This window comes from Arvicola amphibius, chromosome 9 (assembly GCF_903992535.2).
Source record: "Arvicola amphibius chromosome 9, mArvAmp1.2, whole genome shotgun sequence".
Classification (NCBI taxonomy): Eukaryota; Metazoa; Chordata; class Mammalia; order Rodentia; family Cricetidae; genus Arvicola; species Arvicola amphibius.
Genome location: NC_052055.2, coordinates 63,800,013 through 63,822,585, shown reverse-complemented (window position 1 = coordinate 63,822,585; position 22,573 = coordinate 63,800,013). Strand labels below are relative to the sequence as shown.

At 41.2% G+C, this 22,573-nt stretch overlaps 1 protein-coding gene and 1 pseudogene across 1 annotated transcript in view; one reads left to right on the top strand and one right to left on the bottom strand.

The window, feature by feature from the left end:
• Nucleotides 1-22,573, top strand: part of Kat2b (lysine acetyltransferase 2B) — a 154,837-nt gene that overhangs the window by 41,496 nt on the left and 90,768 nt on the right. The window contains 1 exon segment of the mRNA XM_038341557.2: nt 330-456. Coding sequence (XP_038197485.1) covers nt 330-456 — 127 coding nt within the window.
• On the bottom strand, nt 9,641-9,859 carry LOC119822374 (annotated as a pseudogene).

The following is a 22,573-nucleotide window of genomic DNA, read 5'->3' as shown; positions in this document are numbered from 1 at the left end:
CAAGCTTTTTCTTGTCTTCTCACTGTCTGGGAGTCTGGCTTGTTTATGAAGTTGGAGGTTCAGAGTGTCTGGGAATGGCCCATTCCCTTAATAATTCCCTGGGGAAGGCAAAATATCTGGGCTGTAGATACTATCAGAAGAAGCAAACTTAACCATCACCCAAAGCACCCCCTTTGTTCTCCCTTGGTTTTATTTCTCTTACATATATAGAAATTTACATAGCATAGGTGTGAGTCCCTGTCAGATAACTGGTGTGCGTGGCTCTCTTGTAAAACTGTCCATGGCTGTTCATTATAGAGCTCTGTTTCTTTCTTCATTGCCTTTTCTAGGCAGAAGAGTCCTGTAAATGCAATGGCTGGAAGAACCCCAACCCCTCTCCCACTCCACCAAGAGCAGACCTCCAGCAAATAATCGTTAGTCTGACTGAATCCTGCCGGAGCTGTAGCCATGCCCTTGGTAAGTCCCCAGATCAGCCTCCCAAAAGGGACTGAAAACGTACTCTATCATATCTAGACAATGTGTGTCTGTGTACCATGTTGTGTAAGAGCCTGTGGAGGACAGAAGAGGGTATCAGACTGGAGTTTTAGATGGTTGTGAGCTGTCATGTGAGTGTTGGGAATCTAAGCCAGGTCTTCTTCTAGAGAGCTAGGGCTCTTAACCAGCTGAACTTCACTCCAGTCTTCTTAACACTACTCTTAGGACAAATCTCCTCCACCTCTTTTTGGTGCTGAGAATGAAACCAGGGCTTTGCACATATAAAGCACATGCTTTGACACTGAGCTATGACACCAGCCCTAGATGAATTTATCTTCCTTTTCTTACACACACACACACACACACACACACACACACACACACCCCTAGCTGCCTTTCAGGTCTCATTGTGTAGCCAACCTGGTCTCAACTTGATGATGTTGTGCCTTTTTCCTCAAGTGCTAGGATCACAGATATGTGCAAATTCTGTGTCTAATCAGTTCAGTGGGGAACTGGCTGTTCTTTGATAACAGCATTTTGGTTATCTAATGTATTGCACTTGTCCGCCCATGCTAAATAAGCCTGCTTTACTGTCCAGTATGGCAAGGACCGAGCATTGGACAAAATGGCATCACCAAGTCCTCCCTTACTTCTTCTATGCACCGTCCATAAAAGGATGGCTTTGTTGGCTTTGTCTTTCTCTCAGTTTGCTGTTGGTTTAGATGGTGCAGCCCCACCTCTGAGGTCAGCCCCCTGTTAAGCTGAGTCTGATGTTTTGTTTTGTTCTCTGCTAGAGAGTATTTCAGTATTGATATTTCACTACTTGCAAAACAAAAGAGTCGGCAATGATAGTCAACGCTGGGAGTGGCTGCACTAAAGCACTCCTCAAAAGGAAGCAGAGTCTAGATCTCACAGGATACCAGCACTCTAAGAAGTGCATCCTTGTGCTGACTGACCTGGTGTCAGAAGTAATCTAAGATGTGATTAAAAGAAAAAACACTTTCATTACAGAACATCTTGTTTAAAGCTGTAGGCTGTGTTAATTATTTTAAACAGTGCAAAGGAAAGAGTCCAAAAGTACCAGAGATGTCTTAGTTTATAATATGCCAATTTTATATCCCATCTGTGAGTTAATAGACTGGGTGCTCTTTGAATTGAATCACCCAGGAAACACAATGCACTTGATCTATGCCTGGGCTGTGGCTGTACTGAGTGAAAAATCCTGTTATCCCAAATCAACTACCATTTGAAAAATTTTTTTCTTCCCTAGCTGGGAATTGTGTGGTTCTGTGCATGTAATGCATGCCAGAATTGGTACGAGTGACAACTCCAGCTGACTTTGTTTCCCTTCATGTTTCTGAACAAGCTTTGGCAGCAGATACCCTTCTTTTTCGATACATAGCGAAGAATGGAAAAATAAGTATTCAATTATTTTATTTTATTTTATTTTATTTTATTTATTTTTTTGGTCCTCCGTGCTAGAAATCTAGCTGAGGACATTGTTTCAGTTAGGTAAGTGCTATGTTATTGAACTGTTCTCCAGCACTGTGTACCAGCAGTGAGTATGTATGCGCAATGCATGTATGTATGTGTGTATTTGTATAGCTCCATGTCCTTTATACTTGCAAATTGACCCCTGAAATTAACCTGTGCATAAATTAAGATGTACCTTGAAATTAAGTTAAAAGTATTTTGTAAAATAGTTACTTATTTGAGTTTATTTTATTTACTTTCTGACAATTTCATACATGTGGGCATATTTTGTCATCTCCAATCTCAGCTCTACCCTCAACTCCTCTCATCTCCTCAAATTCATCTCCCTCCAACTTCCATGTCTCTCCTTCTCCTTTGTAATCTACTGAGTTCAGTTAGTGCTGCCTGTAGGAATGTTGAAAAGTTCTCTCTCTCTTTTTTTTTTTTTGAGACAGAGTTTGGAGCCTGTCCTGGAAGTAGCTCTTGTAGACCAGGCTGGCCTCGAACTCACAGAGATCCATCTGCCTCTGCCTCCCAAGTGCTGGGATTAAAGGCGTGCGCCACCACCACCCGGCTGTTTTTTATAGCCTTATTTATATTTAAAGAACTAGGTACTGGACAAGATGGCTTAGTGGTTAAAGAACTTTCTACAAACCTGATGACTTGAGTTCAATTCTTGGATCCCATAAGTGGAAGGAGAGAAACTACCTTTCCAGAAATTGTTTTACTGACATGGACAGGGCCCCCACACACAGCAATAAAAACTACTGTTAAGAAAAGGGAAGCAATTTGTTGTTTGTGTGGAGCCCTGTCTGTCTTAGCTCAACCCTGAGTTCCACTCTCAGAGAATCTTCATGGAAAGTAGCCCTCCCAACGGCAAGGACACCATGGCCTTCCTGAGTGCATCCTATTTAATTAGTTTAGAAAACAGAACAGTTTGTAAACAACCTTCCTAATGCTGCTACCCTTTATGTCATTCATGTTGTGGTGACCCCAACCATAAAATTGTTTTTGTTGTTAGTTCATAGCTGTAAATTTGCTACTCTTACGAATCATAACTATACATAATCTGATACTTAGGATATCTGATATTTGATCTCTGTAGAAAGGTTGTTTGACCCCCCCCCCCACAAAGAGGTCATGACCTACAGTTTGAGAACCACTGCTCTACAGGAAAGAATAAATTTTGATTTATTCTTTTTTGTCAGAGATAGGGTACCTTCATGTAGACCTCCTGCTTCAGCCTTCCAAAGCCATTGCACTGGGAATCCCCCACCACTCCTCTTCCTAGACAGCTTTCTTAAACAGAAACATCTGTACATTTCAAGAACTCTTAGGATTCTTGCTGGAATGCTAGCTTTTCTCAGGGGTCTAGAAAATTGTTTTGTGAGATTACACTATCCTCCCCATGCTTACAAAATGCAGTCATAGAAAGTTGCTGACCACACACCAACTAGTTTAACAAATAGCTGGGACACATTGCCCATTGTAAAGATCATTAACATTTGTTTATTTGTTTTTTATCTAACTCCTACCACTCCTCCTCCATCTTTTATCCCCTCATCTCCACCTTTTGGGTATTTTAAGCAAGTTCTCTGGGCATTTAATCCTCACCTTATGCATACAGGATTACTTCTCTTTCTCTGACTCTCTTTGCCTCTATCTCTCTTTCTCTCTGTGTGTATGTGTGTTCGTGTGGACAGGGTGTGAAGATCAGAGATCAACTCCAGTGTCCTTCGTCAGGAACACCATTATCGACTTCATTTTTTGTTTGTTTTATTTTGTTTTGTGTTTTGGAGACACAGTCATACGTGTACAAGCTGGCCCAGAACTTATGTAGACCAGGCTGGCCTCGAACTTGCAGAGGTCTGCCTGCCTCTACCTCCAGAGTACTGGAATTCAAGGTATGCACCACCAACCTGAGCTAGGTAGCTTTCTTTTTGAGACAGGCTCTTTGGTTGATCTGGGCTACCCCCAGTTCTGAGAGTGTAAGCATGTGCCACCACACTCTGATGAGGAATGCTGTTTCCTTGTTCTTCAAACACTAGCGTCATCAGCTGCTGTTGTCATTTTTCAGTGCAACTGAAAGTTCTCCGTTATTGGGATTATGTTTCATCTTTTTATCTATCTGCTTTCTAAGGAAAGTAGAGGTAGCTTCTAAAGTCTTGTTTGTAATCCCTATTCTCATGCTTCAGCTCCTATTGAAATGACAGACACTAGGTGGGGGGACACCTTTTATTTTTGAAAAAAATACAACATCATAAGTCTTGTTTTGTTTGTTTGAGGTTGGGTTTCACTTAAACCATGGCTGGCCTTGAACTTCTCATTTTTCTGCTTCTCCCTGAGTTTAGGGTTTGAAAATGTACACGTGACACCCAGCACCTTTGAGTTTTAGCTATACTGCAAGTGAATCCAGGCCAGCATGCAGGTTGTGGGGCTCAGGGTCAAGAGGCTGGACCAGGCAGCTTGGCTTTCCATCCTCCTTCCTACACAGCACTTTTTTTACTGAAGATTGCTTCATGCCCCTCCCTCCCAGCTCAGATCTGGTTCCCATACCCTATGCCTTTTTGTTTTCCTCATTGACAATATCAAATTGCATAATGTTTTAAAGAAAGCGGGGGCAAGAGGGTGAAATGGCAAGAGAGAGGGCTAACTGGCTTTACTGAGTGGCACTGGCCCAAGATAAGGTCTCGTAGCCTTAGACTCGGTAAGTGCGGTCTTTAAAACTGTGCCTAACAGCACTTGAAATGTGGATCATTGATAAAGTTTCAAGTGTAAAATACATAAGTTGAAGGTGAACTACAGCAAATGAATGTAAAATACATACAGTTGTCTTACGTTACTTTTCTATTGCTGTGATAAAACCTTTTAATTGGGCTTATAGTTTCAGAGGGTCAGAGTCCATGAGAGTGGGGTGGTGACAGTGGCAGGGACAGCTGGGTGCTAGCATCTAGATGTGCAAGGAGGAGGCAGAGAGTCTTTTGACTCCCCCCCCCCCCAAACTGGTGACATATCTTCTCTAACACTTGTCATACCACCTAATCTTTCCCAAGCTATATACCAACTGGGGACCAAGTATTCAAATATCTGAGCCTATTGATGGCCATTCTCTTTCAGACACCACAGTAACTTTCAAATATGGAGTATGCAAACAATAGTAATTGTTTGATATATATTAAGTTAAATATTATGATTAAAGTGGACTTTGTCTACATTTACTTTTTAATAATTTATTTTTATTTTATGTATATTGGTATTTTGCCTGCATGTATGTCTGTAATGTTGTCAGATCTTGGGAGTTACAGACAGTTGTTAGCTGCATGTGGGTGCTGGGAATTGAACCTGGTTCCTCTGGAAGAGCAGTCAGTACTCTTAACCACTGAGCCATCTCTCTAGCCCTACATTTACTTTTTAATGTTTGGGGGGCATGGCGTCAGAGTCAGGCTTGGGACCATGCATCACACATGCCCTACACTGACATATCCCCAGTGATACTTTTTTATTTCAAATATTTTACTTACTTACTTACTATGTTTGTATAATTTTCATGCATGTGTAAGAAGTTAAGAGGAGGATGTTCAGAGTAGGCCCTCACCTTTGCTTTACTGAGATGAGGTCTCTCTTGTTTCTGTTATATGCTGTAGTTGCCTGAGGGCCTTAGGTCTAGGCTTGTGTGAAGCCAGCATTTTAACCTGTGGAGCCATCTCCATAATACTTCTTTGTTCTTCCTCTGTAGCTTTGGAGCCTGTCCTGGAACAATTGTAGACCAGGTTGGCCTTGAACTCACAGATATCCGCTTGTCTCTGCCTCCCGAGTACTGGGATTAAAGGCGTGCACCACCACTTGCCCGGCTGAGAAACAATTTTTATATGATCAAACCTTTGCCCATTAGTCTGTTAACAGTGTTCATTGCATTGCATTGATTTTTTCTAGCCTTCCCACTTCGTTTTTCTAAAGAGAAAAATTGATTTTAGGCAGTTGTAGTAGCACATGCCTTTAATCCCAATACTCAGGAGTCAGATGTAGTTAGGTCTCCGTGAGTTCAAGTTCAGCTGGGCCTACTTAATAAGCCAGAGTTACATGATGAGGCCCTTAAAAACAATAACAACAGCAGCAACAACAGCAAAACCCCCAAACTAAAAACCAAACAATGGACCACAACAGACTGATTTGTGCTGCTTCCAAATCATGCAGACACTTTAGAGTTTCCTTCCAGTTCAACAGACCTCAAAAAGTTGGCAGGCCAGTCCTTGAGAAATACAGGTAAGTATAATTAGTCAGTGGAACTTAGCAAGGGTCATGGCAAACAGTGATCATGACCGATCTGTTTTCTGTTAAGCAACAGCTCATTGTGATTTTCAGCAGCGCAGACACTCAGCAAGTACCTCTTGGCTCTCTGGTGTTTGTTATGTGACGTAGTGTTGAGGGTGCTAGGGTGCATTCTTTCTGGAGAGATATCATAAGATGCTCAGTTGTCTCCCCTGGCCCTTGAGGTACACCTTCTCTCCCCTTCACCCCACCTGTGTGAGGTGCCACACAGTAGACACTAGAGCATGCGACCCCCAGGAATCTTTCTTAGGTGTTAGAATATGGCCCATTCTTAAGTAATTTTTATTCATATTTGTAGGTAAGGTCTAAGTTTGTGTCATAGGCTGGCCTTGAACTCATGATTCTCCTGTGTCAGCCTCCTGTTTTCCTGAAACAATTTGGGATAATTATATCCATATTTCATAACAGGTTTTGGAAAGACTATTTGAATTGAAGCAAGGCCCAATAGATTTGACTGTTTAAGTTCAAATGTATTGTATTATAAGTAATTAGCTAGGTGTGGTGCACTGTTATAATCACAGTACTAAGGAAGAAACCAAAACAGGAGAACAAATATGAAACCAAAAACTATCAAACAAAGTACAGCTTATTTGGAAATAACTTTGTTCTTTGTTCTTATTTTTGAGACAGGATCTTCCTGTGTAGCTGAGGCTTCCCTGAAGGTCACAGAGTTCTCTGCCTCTACCTTTCCTATGCTGGGATTAAAGGTCTGTGCCATCACACCCAGCTGGAGATAATGTTAAAATTTTAATTTATTTTAATTTTGTGTCTATATGTGTGTGTATTCATATGCATGTTCTGCCTGAGGAGGCCAGAAGACTTTTTATTACGTCTTCTGGAACTTGTGTTCAGATGGTTATGAGCCATGATGTGGGTGCTGGAACTGAATCTGGATGCTCTACAAGAGCAACAAGTGCTCTTAACTGCTGAGCCGTCTCTAAATGGCTGGGTGTGGTGGTGCGCCTTTAATCCAGAGGCAAAGGCTGGTGTGAACCTCTGAGTTCAAGGCCAGCCTGGTCTACAGTGTGAGTTCCAGGACAGCCAGGACTCTGCAGAGACAATCCTGCCCCCAATAAATAAAGTCATAAAATTTAAAGTCATGAGGAACAATGGTGAAAAATGTTCCATGTGCCCTTCCCCCCTAGGTTTTACTTGCTGGTACCTTTTATCTTATTTGCTTTTCTATTTGTTTTCATTTTATAGTTTCACACACACACACACACAACCCACGCACGCACGCACGCACGCACGCACGCACGCACGCACGCACGCACACACATAAATAAAAGTATCTGTGCTGGATAGTTTTATGTTGACTTGACATAGGCTAGTGTGTTACCTTAAAGCAGGAAATTCAGTTGAGAAAATGCTCCATGAGATCAGACTGTAAGGCATTTCTTATAAGTGATTGATGAGGGAGGCCCCAGCCCCATTGTGGGGGTACTGTTTCCTGGCTGGTGGTTCTGGGTTCTTTAAGAAAGCAGGACTGAGCAAGCCAGAGGAACAGGGTCAGTAAGCAGCTCACCTCCATGACCTCTGTATCAGCTCCTGCCTCCAGGTTCCTGCCCTGCTTGGGTTCCTGTCCTGACTTCGTCAGTGGAAGCATAAGCTAAAATAACCCTTTCTTTCCCTAGTTACCTTTGGTCATGTTTCATCATAGCAATAAAACCCTAATTAGGACAATATTTTTGTTGTATCCCTGCACAATTCTCAATTACAATAAGTTTAACAATATAATATGTGTGTCTAATTTTCTCAGCTAACCCAAAGGGTAGCTTCATATTACATTATCCTCACCTTTAAACATCCAGTCTAGAATTGCCACAAATAGTTAGTTGTCTGTCTTAGTCTTCTTTAATTGAAACAACTTCTTAGCCTTTTTAAAACGTGACACTGACATTTTTATAGAGGCATGTTTTCACATTTGAAAGCATATCATGAAAGTGCTAGGTTGGTGCTCATGCCTTTAGTCTAGCATTGGGAACCCAGGGGCAGGGAGGACCTCTGTGTGTTTGAGGTTAACCAGGTTTATACTGCAAGTTCCACACTTGTCAAGGTTACACAGAGACTTTTCTCCATAAAGAACAAAGTGTTTCTTGGAAATTCATTCTCTTGGTTCCTTTTGGACATACTGTTGAAAGACCTAAAGAAATGCCAAGCTACACAATAGAGTTGTTATTCTAAACAATAATTTAAATTTTCTTTTCATCTTGCACTGCCCCGCTCCACCCCGCCCTGGCCCCACCCTGCCTCCCTCCCTCCTTTCCTTTTTTCTTTTCTTTTTTTTTTTTTAGACAGGTTTTTCTGTGTAACAGCCTTAACTGTCATGGAACTCACTTTGATTAAAGGCATGTGCCACCATGCCTGGCTTTAATTAAAAAAAACCAAAAAAACAAAAAAAAAACCTATTCATTTATTTCATCACATGATATTGATCGAATGTTTGTATCTATACTGCATGTAGTGATTGCCCATAGAGACCAGACAATGTCAGAATACCACCCTACCCACCACAGATTGGAATAACACACAGTTTGTTGGTTCTAGGAACTGCTTCCAGGATGTCTGGAAGAGCAGCCAGGGTTCTTAAACATGGAGCCATCTCTCTAGCCTCCAAATGAACTTATATTCCACCGAATCTATTCAGTCAAACCCAGACCCCTTACAACCTTCGTAACCTCTGCGTAGCATATGACAGATGGAACGTTAGTACTTCAAGTTCTTTAATGCAGTAGGAAAAGACCAGCATCCTTGACAGGCAGGTGGAGGAAATGGTAGTACTAGAGAGAACAGTAGCCTATGGGAAGAAATGAACCACACTTAGGCCTCCACAGAACCGCGGCAGCCATTACTGTTTTACAGCTTGATCTGCTATGAGAAGAAGCCCAGATAAGGGCAATGGTTAGGGAACAGGGGTTTCTCCCATACTGGTGCTACACTGTACTGATGAAAACTTCTCGAGGGTTCAGGAAGCACTCTTCAAAGCTTCAAAACCAGCTGCCCCTGCTGAGCTTGGCAGGCACTGGGACTTGGCAGGATTATAAAGCTGAAACCAGCCAAGACAATGAAGTAAACAGTGAGACATGGGGGGGTGGGGTGGGATGGAGGTTGGGGGAGGACTTGGTGCATCATGGTACAGGCTGCAATTTCTTTTTTATTGCTATAATCACATTCCTGTGTATTCAAATTGTACCTCTTAATTATTTATATAGCTCATTGGCCCCAATAGTATAAAAATAGTATCTTTTTTCCAAAATTATCTCAAATTTATCTTATTCCATGTTCAGAGATAAAAGGGTTAATTAAGTATTCTTCCCATTGTTTCTGGAGTCTGATGGCAGTCACATGCTGGTAGTTTCTGAAGCTATTGTATGAAGAGGATACTAAAAGATCATCACTATAAAGGATACAGCGACATAAGGACTCTTGTGTTCACCAGTTCGGGCCACACTTCCAAAATATTCCCAAAGTCCAGTTTTATTTCTGTCCAGGAGGCTGGGTTCCAGGATCAGATATAAATACACATACATATAAGCAGCAAGACTACAGTCAACACACTCTGAAAACTGAAAATGGCAGACATAGTGAGGCCAGTGCTGGTCCAGTCCCCATCGCCCTTCCGGGCCGGGGCGGAAGAGATTCCCAGGCTTCCAATTTCTGCACTTGGGAGGCAGAGGCAGGAGTATTACCACAAGTTTGAGGCCAACAGGCCAGCCTGGTCTACATAGCAAGTTCCACAAGAGCCAAGTACACATAGTAAGACCCTGTCTTAAGAAAATAAACCAACAACACTTTGTAAAAGGAATTGTTTAAATTTCCATTATTTCTATGACTATACATAGTTTGCATCAAAGCAGGTTATAGTGGCACACACCTTTAATCCCAGCACTTGGGAGTCTGGGCAGATTATCTTTGAAATAGGTCAGCCTGGTCTACCAATTAGTGAGACATTGTCCCAAAATTAAAAAAATAGTTTGGTGTGGTGGCATAGGCCTTTTATTCTCGCGCTCAGGAGACAGAGGCAGTGGATCTCGGGAGTTTGGGGCTAGCCTGAACTATAGTAATAATAGTTCCAGGGCAGCCAGGGCTACACAGGAAAACCCTGTCTCATAAAATAATAAAATAAAATGTCAGTTAATTGCAGAAAATAATACATTTCATTATTATTTTTTGGACCACTTAGGCTGCTCTCCTGCTTTTCGTTGTCTTGCTTAAGCTTGTGTAGGCGGAGCACTGTTCATTTGTCACGGCCGCCCTGACCTGAAATATACTAATCACACAGAAACTATATGTATAAAACACTGCAGGACCAATAGCTTAGGCATATTGCCGTAGTACTTTTTATATCTAAAATTAACCCATTCTATTCATCTGTGTAATTGCTACGTGGTTGTGGCCTACTGTTAAGGTCCCGTCCGTCTGATGTCTCCTAGGTCCTTCTCCTGCAACAGCTCCATGGCTTCTCTTTGGCTCTGCCTACTCTCTCTTGTACATCTCGGTTTTTGAATTTCACACCTGGCTTTACTCTGTTAAGCCATTGGCTGAAAGCAGCTTTATTCATAACCAATAAAAGCAACACAAATTCATAAGGACTTCCCACACTGTAACCCCGACCGGCAGGGGTCAGCTATTCAGGGTCCTCTGAAGGGGCACTAACCTGCAAGACATGAGCTGAAAAAGAGGAAGGAGACCAAGCAAGATTCTATGGTCAAGGTCTCCGTTTATTGGGGTGAAAGTTAAGCTTATATTACCCTTGAATGGTGGTGGAGGTAGGGGTAGGCAAGGAACTCTGCCGGGGTACTGAAGGTCATCAGTCAACACCTGGGTAAGCTGGAGCATGTGATGCATTTAACATTGGAGTAAGGGGTGGGGTTCCATTAACAGATGTGATCCATTAGCATTGGAGTAAGGGGTGGGGTTCCTTAACGAGAGCTCTCAAGATAGTGGGATGAGGGGTGGGTTCTCTGTAAACATCCTTAGGGCAATGACCTCTGCTATCCCTGTAAGGACTGTGGTCCCTGACAAGTCTATCCTTTAGGAAATGGTCCTGACAAATCCCCCTTGCTTTATTAAGGAAGCAGCTAATAAGTGGAGAGCACTGGTCAGAATCTAACCACATTGTCCAGACCTATAAGAGAAGGGACGGGGGCAAGGAGGACCCTTCTCTCGAGGTGGAGTCTCCTATCCTCTCCTGGGAACAGAGGGGTTGTCTTATGGGTAGTATTATTTTTTGGCCCTAATGATGGCCTGTGATGAGGGCCTCTTGTCTTAGGTCGAGTGGGGACCAGGTTTTTCTCCCCATTACCCGTCATAGGGTTCCAGGGCCCCTGTCTTAGGTTGGGGGGCGGTCCCGCCATCAGTTGCCCCGTCCTTGAAGCTCCTCAAAAAGGTATCTAGCAAAGACCAAAGTAAGCAGGTCTTTGACTGCAGGGTCCCCTGTCTTAGGCTTGTGGAGGGCAATCCCTCAACCCTGACATCATGCCATGTTGAGCCGGCCTGTACGGCCTCTGTATGATGTGTGTTCAGGGGAGGGCTCCACAATATTCCCGTCATTGGGCCTTTGCCCAATTATAATGAAAAGACTGCAAGGAGCTTTCTAAAACAAAAGGTATAAAAGATATAATTTGGACACCAATGACTCCATCTCTGGACAAGAAGAAAGGTACCTTCCAAACCCAGTATTCACCTTTTAGTCTGGCCTAGGTATAAACTCCTTCCTAAGTGCTACTCCAACAATAAGATTACGAGTGCTGCTTGCCAAAAATTTTTTTCAGGGATTCCAAAGGTCTAAAGGGTTTGGAGTCTGTAAACAAGGGTAGAGAGACAGAATGCATGGTCCTCTCCCTGCAGTGCTGTGCCTCGCACCCTTTTTGCTGGTGTCTATGCCTATCGTGGACAGACACACATATCTCTGGGTTTTATGGTGGCAAAATCTAAAAATTTTTAAACATATGCATTAAACTCAAACATTTTACAGGGTGTGTCAAACTTTTTCCCAACATCTATAAGCAGTTACAAATATCATTAGGTCAATTCCAGTAAGAGTACAATGACAGACATTGTTATATCAAAACACCAGTCTCTGAGCAACAGTTAAAATCCCACTCTTTCCCCTTCTTAAGTGAAGAGGAGTTAAGATTTTAATCAAATGAGTTGTTTGTGTCCCCAAGATTAAAACAGTCAGATGTTTAGTCTGCGTCTTAGCTCCAAAGCAAATAGAATTCAACTGCAGAAAATTGTAGTCACCAATGGTCAGGTCATTCAGCAGGGCATCTGTGTCTGCGTCTCAGGTCTGGAAGCATCTCAGCGTTTGTGCTTCAGGGCAGGGTGGGATTCCTGGTGTGGTGAGCTGGATTCAGCTACCTGAAGCAGATCTTGCTTCAGCTGAGTTCTCTGGAGGAGGATGTGTAGAGTGGCATAGCAGGTTCTCCTATCAGGCACTTCTCTCCATGGGGCAGGGAAGACCTGGGTAAGGATTTCCTCCAACTCTCTCTCCTTGAACTCCTCCATGGGGTTGTCTGCAAGCTATGACATCATCAGGTCCAGCTTATTTTCTTTCTGTTGAAACAAGGCACCAAACATATCCTCGACCCCAAATATATATAGGTTGGGTTTTTCTTATAATGCATTGCAAGGGCTTTTTTACCTTGCGTTAGTTAAAGATCAGCTTGATGTTATGTCAGATCTGTTTCGCATCAGGATCTGTTTGCAACTTTTTAAGGTGCTTTCAGAGAGCCTTGGTATCATAATACATGCATGGCCTTTTTCCAAATAAGCATAGGGTCAGGGCCAGCCCAGACTCCCAACAGGGGGTCCTCCATAGGGCTTGTGCATAAGTAGATTGGGTGTAGAAGGGTGCCACAATCTGTCTGCAGTGGACTGCCTTGATTGTCCAAAGTTAGGAAATTAAGCACAAAGAGAGCATGGGCCAATACGGTCTTGGCATTGCCTTGTATGGGGTAAAGGGTCTCTTGTGCCATTAATTTAGAGATTGGTATGCTTCACCTAAAAAGGAATAGAAGGGCAAAAACCTGGATTGAGGTAGCAGGTGCATGTATCCAAAGAAGCGGCTGCTCCTCTTGCCACGGGAGCCCTGATGGCATATAATCAGTGGCAAATGTCATAAATAAAGGTATTTTTCAGGATCAAAATATCCTGAGCCTTGTTGAGAGATAGCTTCTTCTACCTTTATAAGGGTGGCTTCTGCTCTAATTAAGCCTTTATATCTTAAATGGCAAAACTGGAAGGTTTACCCAAAAGCAGCATTTGATGCTTTTTCATAAAACTGTGTTGAATAAGTTTACACTTAATACCACAATTGCCATAGCTGAAATCATACTTTAATATATGTATTGTACATTATTGTATACTTTATTTGTGTGAGTACCTGTTAGGCAGCTTTTTAAGCTCTCTATTGAAATTGGCTCATTGTTTTTTTGTAAGAATTTTCCCTATTGGCTCTAATATCTCTCATAAGATATTATAACTAGGGCTTTACCCATTGTATATTAATTAAAGTTTGTAAAGCTATCTTCCTTTTAAGTTGTAAGTCTGCTAGCAGATAGGAAAATGGAAAAAAAGGGAAGCATTTTAAACTAATGATTGACATGTAGAAGAATAAAAATAGATCCACATCTATCTCCATGTACAAACTCAAATTTTAAAATGAGTCAAAGGCCTCAACATAAAAAATTATATGAACCTCACAGAGAAAAAATTAGAAGTACACTTTGCCACATAAACACAGCCTCAGTGGCACAAACATTGGGAGAAAACAATAACTATATCTCCTGAATTGAGAAACTTTTTGTATAACAAACATAATATCAGCCTATAGAATGGGAAAAGATTTTACTTATCATAAACCCATTTTAAAAATATATGAATACTCAGGAAATTAGTTATCAAAAATTAATCCAATAAAAATATTTGTTACAGACAAACTGAAACTCTCAAGAGACGAACTTAAAAATGCCTAAGATACATTTTAAAAAAAATGCTCAAACATAACATCCTTAGCCATTAGAGAAATGCAAATCAAAACTCTATGAGATTTCATCTTATCCTTGTAAAAATGACCAAGATTAAAAATTATTTACTAACAACTTATACTTAAGAAAATGTGGGTAAAGAAAAAACTCCATTGCTGGAAGTGTAAACTAGCACAGCCGCTTTTGGATCATAGTATGGTTATTTTTAAAATTAGGCAACTATCTACCCTTGAAACTCAGCAATACCCCTTTTGGGCTTAAATACAAAAGTTGTTTAAACCATACCAAACAGGGACATGTGCTCAGCTATGCTTACAGCAGAATTACTTTATAATAGTAAGAATCGGAAAACAACCCAAATGTATCTATTTTACACCTAGGATGAAACATCATCCTTTTAAATAGCCATAAATACCATAAAATATCTTGGAGTAACTCTAAGCAAGCAGGACAGAAAGTTGATGGGTCCTGTCATCTCTGCTTGTGAAGGAGTAAATGTTTTTTATTTTTAACCATTATCATTTGTTAGAGTATAACTCTGGCCCTTGATAAATTTAGTAAGAGCCTGAGTCTCAGCAGTCCACCCTGAAGCACAGGTGGCAGCAGGAAAGGACCACAAGCTGAGATAACTCGACTTCCAACCAAGAGCGGGCCATACAAATGGAAAAAACTTGTATGATAAGAACTTAACTCTAAGAAAAAATTAAGACATTAGAAAATAAAAGATCTCCTATTTTCTTGGGAAGGTAGAAGAAACACAGCAAAACTGACAATCTCACTGAAAGCAATCTACAGATTCAGTGTAAAGTCCATTAAAAATTATAGCAACATTTCTCACAGAACTCACAAAAACTTAGGATAGCCTAAACAATCTTAAAATCCTGTACAATCAAGGAACTTCAGAATGCATTACAATCTCTGACTTTAAACTTTACCACCAGTACTAAATCAATCCACCTTGGATACAAATTCACCCTGCCATACAAACAACAGAGTTTTGACAAAGAAGCAAAATCGTGAATGGAAAAGAAGGATTTCAACCTGCTTATCTCAGAGGCTCCTTAATTTAAACCTGTCCTTTTTCCTTTAGCTGAAGCTGCGCCGCACGGCAGGGGTTAGAACACAGGCTCACTTTGTCACTGTTAGTGTTAGACTGCACTTCCCGAGCTCTGGAGGGCGGATTTTTAACTATCTTTTTTATTTTAACTTGTAATCATAAAATTAGAATTTTTTGAATCCTCTCCTCTGTTCTATAGACTGTGTGAGGTTAAATTTGCTCTCTAAACTTACTCTTGTTTCTGCTTGCTTTTTACCTGCAGGTGAGTTAGGTTAGCTGACTGTGTGCACGTGGCTCCTCACAAAAATCATTTTTTTCTTTACCTTTTTTACTCATTAGCATGCAATAAAAGTTGCAATTCTACATCTATCATGCTTACTGATTCTCAATAAACTCTGCCATTGTCCTCCTGCTCCATTTCTTACACCCTTGAGTTACCACACATATATACTGAATACTTTCCTTATTCCCATTATAACTTATTTACTGAATAACTTTCCTTATCCCATTATAACTTATTTACAAAGGTTTTACTCCCTATTTAACTTTTGTCCCGCTTTTCTACATTTCTTTCTCTATGGCTACATCTCTAATAAGGCTCAGTAACTGAGGACAGCCTCCAGCATGGGTCTCCATTTTTTTAACATTTTACTAGGATTTTTCCCTACCTTGCCCATGTCTGGGGATGGATTTCTGGGCTGGTTAAAATTAAGCAGGAGGGCATTTTCATCTATAAAACAAAAGAATTCAGCTAAATATCTCTCTTTTTAACTCTACTCCTCTCTCCCTAAGTTACTGTTGAAATTCCTCTATGAATTTCTCTTCCTTTGGAAGCGATTGTCCCAGTCCTATAGACGACAACGAACCTGGCGCCCTCCTTCCTCTGCAGACCTGTCCGAGTATCACAGCTGGTCAGGACCTTATTTTCTCTGTCCTGGGACTGCACCTCGTCGTCCGTTTATGTTGGCGTCGTCCGTTTTAGTTGGCCGTACTTCAGGGTCCCTGTTCAGGCGCCACTGTAACCCCGCCGGCAGGGTCAGCTATTCAGGGTCCTCTGAAGGGGCGCTAACCTGCAAGACATGGGCTGAAGAAGAGGAATGGAGACCAAGCAAGATTCTATTGTCAAGGTCTCCATTTATTGGGGTGAAAGTTACAGCTTATATACCCTTGAATACGGGGTGGAGGTAGGGGTAGGCAGGAACTCTGCCGGGGTAACTGAAGGTCATCAGCCAGCACCTGTTGTAAGCCGAAGCATGTGATTCATTAACATTGGAGTAAGGGGTGGGTTCCCTTAACAGATGTGATCCATTAGCATTGGAGTAAGGGGTGGGTTCCATTAACGGATAGCTCTCAAGATAGTTTGGGATGAAGGGTGGGATCTCCGTAAACATCCTTAGGGCAATGACCTCTGCTATCGCTGTAAGGACGATGGTCCCTGACAAATCCATCCTTAGGAAAATGGTCCCTGACACCACACCCAGCCTTGGGTTTTTATATGTGTGCTTCTCATTCTTTGCTCGTCTCACTAAATTCCCATCACCAGGTAGCTTCTTCCCAAATGTCAGTCTATTGGAACCTGCAATAACATAAGGGTACCACACAGCAAGGCAAATTGGCCTCTATGTGTGACATGTCATCTAAACGACAACTGTCCTTCCTCCCCATCAGTCACCGGATTCAGTCATTCCTTGTCGCCTTCTAGAGCCACTTCATTCCTTAAATTCCAGACGGCCCTGTCTATTCCCAGGGTAGTCTAACATGGCCTTATTCATGCAACCACATCTGTCACCCTAAGATCACTGCCTGAGTTACTGTATCCTTGCTGTGACATCTTTCAAAGTGATTAAGGGGAGAAAGGGTATGTTTTGGTTTGCAAGTGTTCAAACACATCAATGGATTAAAATCAATGGATTTAAATGTGAGGATTTCACATTTAAACCACACTTCTCATTTTTTGGGTCTGTTGCTAGAACTGGAGATACTGAGCTTATCTCTGGACTCCGGGCACTTAGTGATTCCCCAGTCACACCAGCACTCTAACTGCAAGGCAGAACTGTTCACTGATAAGCAACTTGTACTAAGCCCTGAAGAACCACTTATTACTAATAGAAACCCTTAATCTTAAAAAGTAAAACTTTTTTAGATTTATTAATTTTATGTATATGGATGTTTTGCTTTCTTATATGTCTGTGTGCCTGGTGCTTATGGAGGCCAGAAGAGGGCATTGGGTCCTCTGTGTGGGTGCTAGGAATTGAATTTGATCCTGGAAGAGCAGCTAGGCTGAGCTGTCTCTTCAGTTCTTTTTTTCTAAAGAAGATTTTTGATGTAAGCAGTCATTCTTAGATTCTTTTGTTTTGTAAAGCTGTTTTTCTTTGTGTGGCTGATGAGGTTTGAACTCAGGGCCTAAAACATGTTAGGCAAGTGCAGCACGAAACCATACTAGTCCTAAGAAGGCATGGTTTTTAAGACATGGTCCTAGGACTGGGGACATTGTTGGAGCAATATTTGCTCTACTAGAGGATCCAAGGTCCAATTCTCAGCTCATCAATGTTTGTTAATGTTAATGCCATGGTACCTGCCTTTTCTTCTGTACTCCTTGGGTAACAGGCAGGTGTATGGTACCCATACATACATGCAGGCAAACATACATACCAAAGAAATATTTTTTTAAGAAAAAGAAAGCCAGGTGGTAGTGGCTCACGTCTTAATCCCAGCACTTGGGAGGCAGAGGCAGGCAAATCTCTTGTGAGTCTGAGGCCAGCCTGATCTACAGAGTGAATTCCAGGACAGGCTCCAATGGTATAGAGAAACCCTTTCTTGAAAAACCAAAAAAAAAAAAAAAAAAAAAGAAAGAAAGAAAGAAAGAAAGAAAGAAAGAAAGAAAAGAAAGAAAGAAAGAAAAAAAAAGTAAAAAAAAAAAAGAAGCTAAGCAGTATAGGTCACGCCTTTAATCCTAGTCCTCTTCAGTCAGGGGCAGGTGGATCTCCTCGTTCAAAGCAAGCCTAGTCTACAGAGTGAGTTCCAGCATAGCCTGGGCTACACAGAGAAACCCTGTCTTGAAACAAAACAAACAAGCAAAACAAAAAACAAAACAAAAACAAAAAAAGCAAAGAAAGAAAGAAAAGAAAAAGTGATGGTTCTTCATGTATTGTATGCTTGAAAAACTGCCAAGAGAATGGATTTTAAACATTCTCACTATTACAGCTGGACAATCTCTCTCTCTCTCTCTCTCTCTTTCTCTCTCTCATCGATCTCTTCTCCCTCTCCCTCTCCATCTCTCTTCTTCTCTCTCTCACACACACACACACACACACACCAGGCAAAAACGGAAGCAGAGGCAGGCAGATCTCAATGAGTTTAGAACCAGCAAGGTCTAAATAGTGAATTCTAGGTTAGTACAGAAATATGTAAAGAAACCCTTTCTCAAACAAACAAACTAAAATCAGCCTCCCCCCCAAAAACCCACAAGATAAAAATTAGTAAATTTCAGCATGTAAACCTCTAGTGTTTGCCCTGACACAGGGGTGCTCGGTGTGGTGAGAGTTGAAGAGGTAGGCGGTGTGGTTACAAGGTATTAAAGTGGAAAAGTGATTTCTATCCACGGCCATGGTAAACCACAGACCTGGGAGCGCAGCTGCGGCTCTCCTCTTGGTGACTAAATGTAGCTTAGCATAGAGCAATGAGACTCATTGTGACATTTTTATGATATACCATTATACTTTGTCCTAATTCAGGACCCTCTAACTCAGAGTATTATTTTGAAATCCAGGCTGTTCCTAAACTCTCAGTTCTTCTGCCTCAGTCTCCTGGGTGCTGGGATAGCAGTGTTCCATACCCAGCTAATCAGTTCCTTTTCAAAAAATTTGATAATGCAAAGATACAGTGAGAATTCAGATGTGTCCACTATATTCAGGTAAGTAGATTACAAAAATTGCTTTGGCCTCTGTAATTTTTTAAAAATTTTATATCCTGTAATCTTTTTTAAATTTTAATTATCTTTTCTCATTTTACATGCTAAATCCAGTTCTCACTTCCTTCTTTCCTCCTGCTCCCTCCACCTTACCCCTTTCCCACCCCCATCCTACATTCCCATCCACTCCTCAGAAAGTTTAAGGCTTCCCATGGGCAGTCAACAAAGTCTAGCACATTGCTTTGAGGCAGGACCAAACTATATTTAGGTTGAGCAAGGTATCCCTCCAGAGAGAATAGGAGCTAAGCAGTAGGAATAAATTCTGGTGTTACTGCCAGTGGCCCAACAGTCTGCCCCAGCCATACAACTGTCACCCACATTCAGAGGGCCTAGTTTGGTTCCTATACTGATTTCCTTGCTGTCAAGCTGGAGTTGGTAGGCTTCCATTAGCTCACGTAAGCTGTTTCAGTGGGGATCCCCATCATGGTCTGACCTCTTTGCTCATATTCGTCATTCTCTCTCTGTTTATAACTGGTCTTGGGAGCTCAGCCCAATGCTCCCACTATGGTTCTCTGCAACTGCTTCTTCCATCAGTTGCTGGATGAGGGTTCTATGATAACATTTTAAGATAATATCCATCTGACTACAGGGCAAGGCTAGTTCAGGCACCTTCTCTATTGCTTAGGGTCTTAGCTGGGGTCATCCCTTGTGGATTTTCTGGGAATTTCTCTAGTTCCAGGTTTCTTACTAGTTCACAGTGGCTCCCTCAATCAAGATATCTCTTCCTTCTTCCCATTTCGTCTTTCCCACATCTCAACCATCCCATTCCCTCTAGTTCTCCTCCCCCCTTCCCCCTTTCTTCCTTCCTCCTCTTTTTTTCGCCTTCCCTCTTCTCCCAACTCCCATGCTCCTGATTTTGTCAGGAGATCTTGTCTATTTCCCTTCCCAGGGGATCTATCTATGTTTCTCTTAGTGTTCTCCTTGTTACTTAGCTTCTCTGGGGTCGTGGGCCTATAGCCTCCTTATCCTTTGCTTCGCAGCTAGTATTCACTTATGAGTGGGTACATTATAATGTGCATCTTCCTGAATCTGGGTTACCTCACTCAGGATGTTTTTTTTAGTTCCATCCATTGTATGCAAATTTTAACATGTCATTGTTTTCTACCTCTGAGTAGTACTCCATTGTGTACCACATTTGTTTTTTATCCATTCTTCAATGGAGGGACATATAGGTTGATTCTAGGTTCTGGTTTTACAAAGAATGCTGCTATGAACATAGTTGAATAAATGTCCTTGTAGTATGGTTGAAAATCCTTTGGAGTATATGCCCAAGAGTGGTGGTATTGCTGGGCCTTGCGGTAGCTTGATTACCAATTTTCTGAGAAACCGCCATACTGATTTCCAGAGTGGTGGTACAAGTTTGCACTCCTACCAGCAATGGAGGAGTGTTTCCTTCATCCACATCCTCTCCAGCATAAGCTGTCATCAGTGTTTTTGATCTTAGCCATTTTGACAGGTATGAGATGATATCTCAGAGTCGTTTGATTTGCTGTTCCCTGATGGTTAAGGATGTTGAACATTTCCTTAAATGTCTTTCAGCCATTCTGTTGAGAATTCTGTTTAGATCTGTACCCCATTTTTTGTTTGTTTTTTGGTTTTTGTTTTTGGAGACAGGGTTTCTCTGTAGCTTTTGGAGCCTGTCCTAGAACTAGCTCTTGTAGACCAGGCTGGCCTTGAACTCACAGAGATTTGCGTGCCTCTGCCTCCCAAGTGCTGGGATTTAATAGGCATGCGTCACCACTGCCTGGCTGTACTCCATTTTAAATTGATTTTTATTTGATATTTTGATGTCTAATTTCTTGAGTTCTTTATATATTTTGGAGATCAGTCCTCTGTCTGATGTGGAACTGGTAAAGATCTTTCCCATTCAGGAGGCTGGCTTTTTGTCTTATTAACTGTGTCCTTTGTTTTACAGAAGCATCTCATTTTCAGGACGGTCCCATTTCTTTATTGTTGCTCTTAGTGTCTGCGCTACTGAGGTTATATTTAGGAAGTAGTCTACTGTGCCTATGCATTGAAGGCTACTTCCCACTTTTTCTTCTATCAGGTTCAGTGTGATAAGATGTATATTGAAGTCTTTAGTGCATGTGGACTTGAATTTGTGCGTGGGAACAGATATGGGTCTATTTGCATTCTTCTACATGCTGACATCCAGTTATGCCAACACCATTTGTTGAAGATGCTTTTTTTTTTACATTGTATCTTCTTTGCCAAAAATCAGGTGGTTCAAAGGCATGTGGAATGATATCTGGGTCTTCAATTGATTTAATTGTCAACCTGTCTGTTTTTATGCCAGTACTAGGCTGTTTTCATTACTGTAGCTCTATAATAGAGCTTGATAGAGGGATGGTGATACCGCTAGAAGTTCCTTTATTATGCAGGATTGTTTTGGCTATCATGGGTTTTTTGTTTTTCCATATGTTGTTCTTTTGTGGTCTGTGTAGAATTGTGCTGATTTTGATTATGTTGAATCTGTAGATTGCTTTAGGGAAGATGGCCATTTTTACTATGTGATCTACCTACCCAAGAGCATGGGGGATCTTCTTCAATTTCATTCTTCAAAGATGTAAAGTTCTTGTTCAACAATTCTTCACTTGTTTGTTTATTGTTACCCCAAGATATTTTATGTTATTTGTGGTTATTGTAAATGGTGATGTTTCTCTGATTTATTTCTCAACTTCTTTATCATTTCATATATAGGAGAGCTACTGATTTTTTTAAGTTGATCTTGTATTCTGCCACATTATTGAAGGTGTTTATCAGCTGTATGAGGTTCCTGGTAGAATTCTTGGGCTCACTTATGTATACTATCATATCATCTGCAAATAACAAATTTGACTTCTTTCTTTCCAATTTGTTTCCACTTGATCTCCTTTTCTTGTTTTATTGCTCTATTCAGAACTTCAAGAACTGTATTGAATAGATATGGAGAGAGTGGTCAGCCTTGTCTTGTTCCTGATTTTAGTAGAATCCTTTAGAGTTTCTCTCCATTTAATTTGATGTTGGCTGTCAGCTAGTTGTATATTGCTTTAATTTGTTTTAGATATGTTCCGTGTATCCCTGATCTCTCCAAGACCTTTACCATAAAGAGGTGTTGGATTTTATCAAATGCTTTTTTCATCATCCAGTGAGATGATAATATGGTTTTTTCTTTCAGTTTATTTATATAGTGTATTACATTGATAGATTTTCATATGTTGCACCATCTCTACATCTCTGGGATGAAGCCAACTTGGTCATGGTGGATGATTTTTTTTATGTGTTTTTTGTATTCAATTT